At 40.9% G+C, this 12141-nt stretch overlaps 1 protein-coding gene across 2 annotated transcripts in view; it reads right to left on the bottom strand.

Moving 5' to 3' along the window:
• The window catches only part of RPS6KC1 (ribosomal protein S6 kinase C1), a 94385-nt gene that overhangs the window by 40235 nt on the left and 42009 nt on the right, over positions 1 to 12141 (bottom strand). For both annotated transcript variants that reach the window (XM_075204238.1, XM_075204237.1), the window contains 2 exons: positions 11189 to 11301; positions 7736 to 7828 (listed from right to left, as the gene is read on the bottom strand). In XM_075204238.1, coding sequence (XP_075060339.1) covers positions 7736 to 7828; positions 11189 to 11301 — 206 coding nt within the window. The remainder of the gene's footprint in view (positions 1 to 7735; positions 7829 to 11188; positions 11302 to 12141) is intronic.

Below are 12141 nucleotides of genomic sequence, written 5' to 3'. Positions count from 1 at the left end.
TCCATTCACTAAAGATCACAGGACGCCAAGTACTGCTTTGCCTGTTTTATGCTATCCTGACACTAGTCCAATTTCTAATGAAGCTGTCGACATAAAGGACGGAGAGAGAGAGAGAGCGAGCGAGCTCAGATAACCTCTCAGATAGGAACTGCTCACGGCACAGCAATATTCAGAGACGGGGAGGAAAAAAATAAACCCAGATACAACAGCTCTCTGGTTTGTTCAACAATATAGAAAGACAAAAATCTAATTTTGCTCTAATTTGGCCTCATTGTCCTCCGTGTGAAAGGCTCTTATTAAAACGATCTTGTGTTTTGTGATAAAACATACTGCAGGATAACAAATAACGATTAGGAAATAATTACTTTCGATAGAACACCTTCCTGTGTGAATGCAATTAATATATTCCTCTTTCCCGATTCCTCGGCAGTTTAGTGGTGCACATTTGCATAGAGTACAATAGGGGGACATAAACGCTAGCAAGAGCTATAGTGTAACACAGAATGGTCCCTTCTATAACCTGCTCCTTCTGAGAGGGTCTCATCTGCCGTATAATACCCCGGCACACAATAAGCTGAATAGTAGCATTCCCGTCACAATGATACGCCAACACAGACAAGTGTTACCTCTCATAGGCGGTGTCAATTATATGTTATTAAAGATACTGTTGTTTTAATTTGTTTTCTCCTACCTCCTAAAGACATGAATATTACTACTAGTGAGGACTCGGGACTCATATCATGGGCTTCTATGGCATAATATTTTTGTGAAATTACCAGAAATACACTATATTTAATGAGCCATTAGTTGACTGCAGCTTTCAGAGATCCATATGAACTCAATACAGTACTTACCCGTTACCTCTCCTGTGGCCCAAATGTAGTCATGTGCTCACTATATAGAGGGGGTAGACAAAAAAAAAATATATATATATATGTAAAAATAAATATTATGTCAATAGAGCGTTAGGTCGTAACCTACGGTCTCGTATGCGCCTTGGCGTTGAGTCTAACAACGTTTGGAATTGTGCAGACGTGATGCCATATCATTCTTCTACAACAAGATCACTCAACTGATGACCGGTCGATGTTTATGTAGAATGCTGCCTCAGTTATCGTTCCAGAATATCCTATAAATGGTCGATGGAGGGCAGATCAAGTGGCCGAGAAGGCCACAATATATGGATATCATCAGTGCCATGCTCATCAAAACCAGAGGGCGCTTGGCAGATGGGGGCATTGTCATCCTGGAAGACTCTCCTCCATCATGAAAGAAATTCTGCAACATGGGGTGAAGATGATCCCTCAGTATAATTAAGTAGCGCATACAATTGACCTAGGCTTCCAAGGGAATAACTGCACCAAACCCATGCCAGGAAAACAAGCCCAACAACATTACCTCCCCTGAAGGTGAGCCGGCCAGGAGTCTCCTGTCTACAGCCGGCCAACTCTACAGTGTTATTTTACAGATGTCTTTGGCTTTGAACATAGTAGAGCAAAAATGTGTGCAATTAAGATCAATTGAGCAGCCACCTCCGGAAGATGGGAGGAGCTTTAGGTAAGGTAAGGTGCAATAAATCTAGAGTTATATTTGTAAAATAGAGCATTAGAGGTAGATTTATCAAACGTTCTAAAAAGAAAAGTTGAGGCATTGCCCATAGCAACCAATCAGATTCTAGCTATCATTTATCGAATACATTCTAGAAATGGATAACTAGAATGTGATTGGTCACTAAGGGCCACACCTCCACTTTTACCCTTTAGTTGTCCAACCCGCGGCCCAGCCCGAATGCAAATGTGGCCCAGTGGTTGTGGAAAGGGGGCAGTGCTGTTAATGAAAAAAAATATCCTGCAAAAAAAAAAAAAGAAGAAAATACTTACCTTGCGGTCACGTCAGCTGGCGCTCCGCTTCCCTCCCTGGTCTCCTCCTCCGTGCGGTGCTCGCAGTGAATGTTGGGGGTGACGTCATCACACCCGACATCCATTGCGTAGCGCAGCCCAGAGGAGTCACCTGCGCGAACTATCAGCAGCAGTGAAAGATTATCCAGTATCTTATTGTTGTTGCTCTGAATTTGGACTTTCTGCACCATGCAATTATGAACTAGCTGTGTTCTCTGTATGTATCTAATATTAATATTAAGAGATAATTGTATTTTTAATATTTTAAACCATTTTAAATGTGCAGTGCTGAGTAGGGTGAAATAATCACCCACTGTTACCCTCATCGGAGGCTGCTCCATGAGCCATTTTTCCCGCCACCCTATCTTTAAATCTCTGTAGATTTCTATTAGTCCTCCTGATGCTACCTATATCGGTGACCATTTCAAACTGGTCAATAAAAAAAATGATTCATGGGTGCAGAAAGAGAGGAAAAAAAAGTTTGGCATTTAATTCCCCGAACCCAACTAAGGGACAGATGCAGGTAAGTTAAATTGCAGCTGGTAATGGGACTACTGCTTTAATCATGATTCTGCAACATGTTTCCTAACTCTTACTAACTTCATTTCCAAGTAAGTTTAATATGTTAACTATGTTTTCTATGTTTTTTTGGATGATCAGCTATCATTAGTGTTAGTGTATTTTATGTGCGGCCCAAAACCAACTCCTCGTCTTCCAATGTGGCCCAGGGAAGCTAAAAGGTTGGACACCCCTGATTTAGAAGGTTTGAAAAATCTTCCCCATATAAAGTCTATTTTGCAAATCTATCCCTTAAAAATTAGCGAGAGAGGGGTAACTTAATATACAAAGATGTAACATCAGGGGTAAATGTATCAAATAGCCATTTTTGCAAACCGCTAATATCCGGCGATTCTGCATGGTAAATTTACCCCCAGATCTTTTCCACAGATTATCAAGTTACAACTCAAAATATGAAATCATTTCTAAACCCTGTACGATTAATACATTGCCAGCTATATAAAATGAAAATGCCCTCTGGCTTTTTTTGTGATAAAGTTCAATTCCAGATATTTTCGTTGCATACGAATTAAAAAAAAATAATGTTTACTATGCTAATTTTTTTAATTAAATATATTTTCTGTTGTCAAATCCTTTCATATGCACTGCTGAACCATCATCAAACGTTAACTTTCCAACTTAACACCAGTATAGCCGGTGGCAGCCTGAAGGTTTACCATCTGCTCCCAACCAAAGTCAGTGTGGCCACCTTCAGAACATATGTATCAAAGCCCTGAGACATGAGATGGAAGGAATTCTGCACAAGTCAGCAGAAGGGGAGGGCGCAGACACGGAGGCAGGCAACAGGCGAGCCCGCACAACAAGGGAGCACAGCCAGCCATTTGTCACCTTAGCAAACAACGGCCAAGGTCACCGGGCAGCACGGATTAGAAACAAAACATGCTGCAACTCTGGCTCTGGTAATAGCGGTTAATGGATTTAAAAGAAAACTACCTATACTAAGCTAACTATAGTGCCAGGATATAAAGGGAAAGAAACCTAGTACTACAAAAACCCTGTGCACCTGATCTGGCATCCTAAATCAACAATGTCTGAAAGGACAGATGACAATCAGAGTAATTGGGTCTAGTTATTCTAGGAGTATATGTGTTTTCCCTTCTCCAGCTTATTAAAAGAATACTTTCATTTGTATGTGCTGGCATTACACTGTATTGTTTTTATTCTGTGATACAACATATATGGACGGAATTAGAACCCTACTTACGAAGCGCACAGGAAATTGCTTTGGTTGTGCACAACAGCCCATATGGAACGCCTGACTCCAACAACTCCTCCTGTCAGCGCAAATCTGTTCTTCTGCGAACGCTGCCATATTTTCACAAATTTCCCATTTTCTCAAATACACCCACGTGGAACAAGGTTACTACAGCTAATTCATTCAGTGATGTCATGGTCTGGTGCTCCTAGACTTTCCCCAAAGTGCATTGCTATAAATAGCAATGCACTTTGGGGAAAGTCTGGAGCATCAGGTCAAATCAAGGACCATGACATCACTGAATAGGTTAGCTGTAGGAACCTTGTTCCACGTGAGTGTATTTGAGACCACAATATTCACCCATCAATTTGACAGGAATCCCTACTGGTTCCACCATCACTCTGTAAGGGGCCATGCTTCCTCACGAACATAATCGCATCACGATACAGGTCACTGCCTCCCAGAAGATCAGTACTAGTCTTCTACAATATTTCTGTGCTGCTGTGAAAATTCCGATATTCTGATTGGACGCAGGCTGGTGCGTCCAGAGATGCTCTGATTGGACGCAGGCTGGTGCGTCCAGAGATGCTCTGATTGGACGCAGGCTGGTGCGTCCAGAGATGCTCTGATTGGACGCAGGCTGGTGCATCCAGAGATGCTCTGATTAGACGCAAGCTGTTCTATCTAGAAAGTATCTGATTGGATTGGATAGACTGTCCTAACTAGAGAGGAGAACAATTTTCAAAACCGTTGAGTTGAATATTGTCTTCACTGTGACTTTGGGAGCAGAATTTTCCACAGTTCTTTGGTGGAATTTGTCCTCATGTTGAATTCTCGCATGTTTTTTGCTCTACCTGAAGTTCCCCTATAATTTTTTTTTCTCTACAGAATTTCCTATTATTTTGTTCTAACCCATCATATACTACGATCTGTGAAAAGCAGGATGCCCAGACGGAACCCGCGCAGCAGGATGCCCAGACGGAACCCGCGCAGCAGGATGCCCAGACGGAACCCGCGCAGCAGGATGCCCACACGGAAGCCGCGCAGCAGGATGCCCACACGGAACCCGCGCAGCAGGATGCCCACACGGAACCCGCGCAGCAGGATGCCCACACGCAAGTTCAGAATAACCACACACAATTCGGGAAGTTACTATATGAACAGGGTTTGTGTGATGTTTGGAGAATCCATTAAACTGATACTCTAACAAGACTCCTATTTCTCTGGCTCTCCTCAGATCATATTCAGGTTATATCTTTACATACTTCAACGCAGATTGGTAAAAGAGACCACCTTGAATATACATTACATAGAATTTCTGATTGATTAAAATTTGCTAAACTGATGTCCTGGCCCCAACTTGTAGATCCACTTTGAATATAAATGCTCATTGGCTCCAGTTGGCGTACCCACCAGCATACATGGTGAATGAGTTACAGTCTGTCGGACGTAAAGCCTGGTACAACCAGCCAGAGGGGTGCAGCCATATGTCTCACATAAAAAGGAAAATAAAAATGTATCTAAGAAAGGCATCTTGTTTAGTGGATCTTTATAGGCAATATATGTACTAAACAACGAGACACACTTTATGTAACCTTTTGTTTTGTTTTATGGGGAGGACGATATAGGGATGTTGTTAATATTTTAACGTTAGCGAATGTGTTTTATATAATCATTCACCACAACCAGGCATCCTACCTAAAACAAATGACAGCAAATATAAGGAGTATTTATCATGTGGAATATAATATCATGGACAGTAGGACAGTGGTCTTTAAACCAGTCAGTGGACGTACTTATGATTGACACATCGCTCTACCTGCTGGACACAGCTTTACTAAGGGTATGAATATGGCATCGGCCTCTGGGAATTAATCCGGGTTACAAATAAATTGGGGCAGGCAGTCATCCCAGATGTTTTTCAACTCTATGATATTACAATGCAAATTTAGAGAGTTAGGAGAAAGTGAACAACGTTCGATTACAGGATCCATTTGAGTCGGATATAATGAACAAAGTATGGCTAAAATCCAGGGATATGGTGGAAACGGCAATGTTTGTAAACATGCTATTATGCCTAAACTGCTATATAATTTTGAAGATTTCACCGGATTGAAACAAATTTGAAACTATAGACAGGTCCACATTCAACAAAACATCCTTAGAGACCTAAAAGTTAAGGTCCCTTTTTATATTTTTGGTTGCACACATTTTCTATTTTGTATCCAAATATTGCCTTAGCTGTTGTCCATGCAGCCTATTAAAGGTTATTTGGGAGTAGTCAGCCTCCATAACGGAGAAGTGGGTGGATTTGATTTCAACTGCTTCCAGTATTGTTTGAAAAATAATGTTAGTCTAGGACTCGCAGAAATAAGGACCCTCAACAATGGGTTGTGAGCTTAAATGTTTTGCTCAAATAAGAACGAATACCTCTTACTTTCATTGTGCTAGATACTTACAGATCTGCAATAATAAGGATAAACGTTGTCGACAACTGATTTAATACACCTGCAAGGTTGGGGCTTATTCTAAACAGGATTATGCAAAGCGCCATCTTCACTCCAGTGGTTTCATGTAAAAGTTATGGAGAATCCCCAAGTTTCAGATATTTGGTTGCGGAACTAGTGGCAACATACTGGTTCAGTCCACAAGTTGGATGCTTGCACAGAGTATAGGGTCCACTGAGCATTAAGATTATTATTGCTATCACTATTATTCCAGTATATGGCAAGTCATGTGATCTAATTTCCCAAATATTGTACAACTTGTATAACAACTCAGACAGAGACTCTTTGAAGATATGAACCAATCACAGACTGAAAAGAACCATCAGAAAACACTTCCTGGTAAGTGAAGTTTTTACAAAACTGCAGAAACATGATTCACTGACTCATCTGCATATTACGGAAAATGTCTAAGCAACGATAAACATTATTTACACATACGCACAATATGCTAGTGCTGGGCTCCTCCATATCAGGCTCCCAATCACATATTAGAGGGAAGCAGGAAAGCTGCAGGAGCCCCATGGTGACGGGGGTCTGCAAACCCACCAACTAGCATCTAGGGAGCAGGTCTTCACCTACCATGATCGCTGCTGGAATTGGCAGCTAAATCTGAGGTCTGCAACTTGTGGGTCGGAACCTCAGAATTTGTTTTCGTCAGCCCCAATTATTAGATATGCAATACAGTCAATTAGTATCCACCTCTTTGGGGGCCCTGAAACCACAGCCTACTGCCCCTGCTGAGAACAAAGTACACTAACCCTCGGGGGTCACAGAACCATGGATGCTTTTTGGCCTAAAGATAATGGCACACTGACCCATGGTGCCTCAGCTAAAACAAAGGTTGAGCACCACTGGACTAGATAAGTGACTTAAAAACAAAAACAAAACATAAAAAAACAAAAACATTAACATAAAAATCGAAACAAAACATAAAAAAACAAAGAAAATCAACAAAACCAATACTCATTATAAGGATTGGATGGTGGTTCATAAGAGAACGAGAGGACTAACAATTAGAGACCGGAGCGCCCCTTAAATTTCAGGATTAGTATTGGATATCATTGAAAGAAAGCAAATGCCCTTCAACAATTTTGCTTTAACCTAATATTTTTAAACAATCTCATACACGGACACACTAGCTGCAGACCAGAACCATTTGGTTATAAGTTTTCATGTAACACACGATCACTGCGTTTACCAGCAAGTAAAACATTACCAGTTCTTCTTAACCCCACGCCTGACCTCCAATTAAACAGAAACAGAGTCTTTACTTTACACATCATCCTCCATCCTTTGTAGCCCCCGCCAGGTTGTTGAACAAGGAAAAGGTACTCTGCCCTCTATCGCAAATATATTTTGCGCGAGCTTACACGAGTTGCTTACATAAAGCTGAGCCTTTAATTCTCCTTCCATTGCTTTTGTTATTTAAAAGTGCAGATGCATTTGAGTCATTTTCCCCTTTTGTTTCATATCCTTAAGATCATCGGCTTCAAAGACACCGTGTCAGCATGCGGTCGATTTATGAGTGAACTCTTGAAGAGATGCTGAAGAATTACCTTGTCAATCACCCCAAGGACTCTGAAGGCCTTCAGTTCCTCGGCGGGACTCCTCAGGTTCCAAGAGGGCCTTGAACTCTCTGCTCCTGGAGGCTAATGGAACATATCAAAGATAAGACATCAATCAGTGTGGCACTTGAAGGAAGGCCGCCTGCTGGAGCAAATGCCAGGCCCAAGGAAACTAAACTTATCATAAATCACAGGGCCAAGATGAAAGATGACGTTTTATGTCGGTCCCTAATTATTAAGTGAAGAGTAAATAAATTAAGAGGATGGAGAGACATTAGAATAACGAAACAGGCATCTGTAAGGTTTTTAAGAGAAATCAAGAAGGTCTGATGCTGCGTTTTTAATGCTTCTTTATCAAAATGTTTTTGGGAATAGAGTGGATACAGAATATGGGCAGAAGGAAAGATCCACTGAGATTATTATTTTTTTTTTTAATGTCAGCGCTTGTTAATCAGGAACCTTTTACCAGGTGTTCAGCGTAAAATGTTTAATATCTGTTCTATTTTTAATATTACACAGTGCTGCATATGTGTAGATACTTAACCATTAACACTTCTGTTAAATGTTGATATAACATGTCCCCTAATATAACAGTTTTGCTAATAGAATCCCTCACCACCAAACCACTAGACTTTTCAATTTATAGACACTGGCACAGGGATGGGCAGCCTGATACACTTCCACCCAGTAATAATGTAGAACAGAACACTAAGAAAGAGACACCTATCTGTAATAACATATCAGCAGCATTCTAAACAAGTGTTACATAACAAACAAATATGACAAAGCAGTAAGGAGCTGGGGGTTGCAGGGAAAGGTTCGGAGGGCTGACTGTTGCCCATCATTGCGGATTACAGGTACCTGTAACAACCTAACATTTTAAAAATTCTAAAATAAGTACACGGTGCCAACTTATTTAAATGGTCTGCGAGAATCTGTGTAGAAAATGGAAGTTTCTATTGCTGAACATCAGGTAAGTGAGTAGAGGGGTGAGGTTGGATCCCCTGATGTCATTGGAGGGCCCTGGCGGTCTTGAATAAATGGGACAATTAACGAGATATTTTTAAAAAAAGCTTAATCCGGTACATGTATGTATGGTTCTTGTAACTTGAGTGCGCAGTTATGTTAGGGGATTATATTAGCGAAAAAGTTATTTGGCATGGGGGGGGGGGGGGGGAGCGTGATGTTATATTAACATTTCTGAAAAGGGGGAATTGGCCTTTGTTGAATTCTGCATTGTAACAATGGTGTATTATTGCTCACTGTTTACCAGAGGCAGTATTTAACATTTGCATGGTCTAATAACAATGTCATGGGTCGTAATTATGTTTTATAAACAATAATAATTGAGTCCCCATGAAGGTGAAAATTAACAAGATGCAAAAGTGTAAATGCAAAGTGACCCACGGCAACCAATCAGATTTGCTCGGACTGGCGTCTCCTCCTATCCAGCATTGTAGGACATTGGGGCCTATTTCTCACATTTTATAGCTGCCAAATCTAAAATTTGAAGTAGAGTTTGTTGGCTCTGCCTGGAAACTGCAGTATTTATATTATTGAACAAATAAATGCACAGTAGACTCTTGCAGTCAGGGGTTCTTCTCAAGCTGGAAAAGTGCTAACGTGCCACCGGTCTTAATCTGTTTAATAATGAAAGTATCACCATAAAGCCTGCTGGGAACTGTTGGTCAAAAACTACTGTAGATTATGATTATAAAGCAATAGAACAGAAATGCAGAACCCATGCTGTTAGGAGTTAATAAGCGCAGTGGTATACCCATAAATAAGACCACTTTTTGTTGTCTAGTGCTGTAAACATTTGTTAAGACACCAGCACTAGCTAAGAAGTTTATCTTTTCGAATTACACTTCTAAGATACTAGGTAGCACTGTGAGCATTAAAATGTTAAAATAGGTCACAGTGAGGAATCACAAAACCGTATAACAGCGGTTGTCTTGGTCCATAATAAGCGTTAACTGGGCATATTATAACGGAACATAAGGCGGAATAGAGCACAGGTGCGGTAGTAAAGGAAAATAAATGTCAGAACAAGCGATTAACAACTTGTTCCCAAGTGAGGATATAAAACCAGGACAGAGGATCGGAGCACACAAAGGAAACTTGGGAAAATGGACTAAACAGGTCAAACGATATATATCTAGTGAATTAGTAAGTAGCTTCACTAAAACAATGAGAAGAGCTAGAGGCTACACCTCTTAATGATAATATGCAAAAAAGCTTCTCCAAAAGGGAGACCTCTGGGTAATATTAATTACATGGTAGTGTCCTAGACACTGATTTTGTAGCATATCACATGGGCTTGTGAGGACACAAACACAAAGAAATGTAGTCAATTGTCCTTTTGGATTAGGTGATTTCCAATAAAGTACAGGAGTGTGAGGTGAGCCATTGTGTATGGGTGTGAAAGAATGCACAAGAGGGGGTTGTACCTGTTAATATATGTAGGAGCAGTGTGGATTGCAAGCACCCTGTAAAGGAACAAAATGTGATACCCATACAGTATACACGCTTATTTGGAGCCTGAAAAACATTCCTTGCTACAACAAGTGACAGCTACAACCCCTTCCCCCTTGCAATTAGAAGTGACCCCCCCCCTTGCAATTAGAAGTGACCCCCCTTTAACATGTCTTCAGCTGACGGAACATCATGAAACCGCACAGCACTTACACACCATGTGTCAAGATTATTTACAAGATGCTATTTGTTCTGTTCATAGTCAGAGTATAAACACTTATAAATAAAGAATCAGGGGTCCAGCTAAATTTAATATTTGAACAAAATAATGTTTCATAACTGTGTTTGCTTTCTAAACGTTTGTAATTCTTCATAGAATTATACTGGTGTTATGTGTTTGGTGATGCGGCCACCAGGTGGCGCATCTACTGCATTGAGCATATCATTATAATAGCCGATGTGAAAGGATGCTAGTAGCAGAAGTTGTAGGATGTTCCACCGTAAGACAAAGTCACCCTCTTTTTGGCTGCATAAAATATTGCTATACAAATATGATGTAATAAAACTCTAAAATGTTAAAATATTTTTTTTGCTGCAGTAACGGTAAGCACATATTTCAAATTACACAGAATATTCCCTTTACCATTACATTTCTGATGGCCATTATCCGACTGTGTATGGTCACCTGCTGACAGGGCCCAAAGTGATTCAGCCTGAGCACAGAGCGGCCAGACCTGCTCCATTCTGGGGACACAAGTACATGAGTGGTTGCACTATAAAATAGTTTATGTGAGTTCCGTTGCGTGAATGGTGCAGAATCAGCAACCTCTAACAAGCGCTAGGTCAATAATGATCGGTGAACCTAAACCAAAGAACCATGTAAGTCTGTGGTCCGCTATCACACAATGAATTATTACATTCCCAATCTGCATGCGCTATTGAAACACAGACGTAAGTCCCAATACTGACCATGCTGTCTTCTGACGAGGGTTTAAGATATAAACTGGAAATGGTTTCGGCGCGCATTAGATATTCCGCCGTCTTCTTCTTCACCGCTTCCCGCCGTGTTGGACTAGCTTCGCCTGTGATGACGGAACAAAAGAACACTTAGGACAGATGGTCATTTTATATATAGTGGTCATTTTATGATTTTACTGTTGAGTACACAAGTCCAGATTGCGAATCTCAAACTGGAATAACAATTACCGGTACTGTACAAGCGCACACATGTTGACAAGATACTCAGGACGGGGATCAAAGAGAACACGCTGCATCAGCCTTACATTCTCTATAGGGATCAATGTTCCCTATTTTTTGGATCTCTTCAGAAATTAAGATATTTCTGATGAAGTAAACAGAAAGATTATTGGAGAATACCGTTGTTAGAGAATAATGGACTGAACTCTGCTGCACAGCGAATGTAAACATAATGTTTCATATCATCTCAGGCTCTGGGAAGGTTACAATCATATTTGTGACATTAGTAACTCCTTTATATAAAACAGAGCGGTCTAAATGGTTGGCCATAGGCTGGATGCTGCTCCTTTCTGTAGTCCACCAAGAATTTTGTGTGTAAGATGTAACATAAACCAGATGGACTCTGTACCATCTAGGCCTCCGTAACTGGCCGACCACTGTACTATAGTAAACCCCACTATGCCTATTGTTCTCATTTGCTCCTCATCTCTCATTGTCCCCTCCCTTTAGAATGTAACTCTCACAGGCAGTGTACCCTGTCTCTTACCTGTATCCTATGTTTCGTGCCTGTACCCGCTGTCTCTGGTGCCCATACCCTGTCTCGTGCCCTCACTCTCCATCCTCATCCCCGTCTTATGCTGAATTGTTCATGCATACCATGTGATTTGTTCCGTTAATTTCATCCCTGTATTTATAATTCTGCTCATCTCTACCCATTGCTCTTA

The sequence above is a fragment of the Mixophyes fleayi genome, chromosome 3 (assembly GCF_038048845.1).
Source record: "Mixophyes fleayi isolate aMixFle1 chromosome 3, aMixFle1.hap1, whole genome shotgun sequence".
NCBI classification, from domain to species: domain Eukaryota; kingdom Metazoa; phylum Chordata; class Amphibia; order Anura; family Limnodynastidae; genus Mixophyes; species Mixophyes fleayi.
This window is presented reverse-complemented; position numbering and strand designations above follow the sequence as displayed.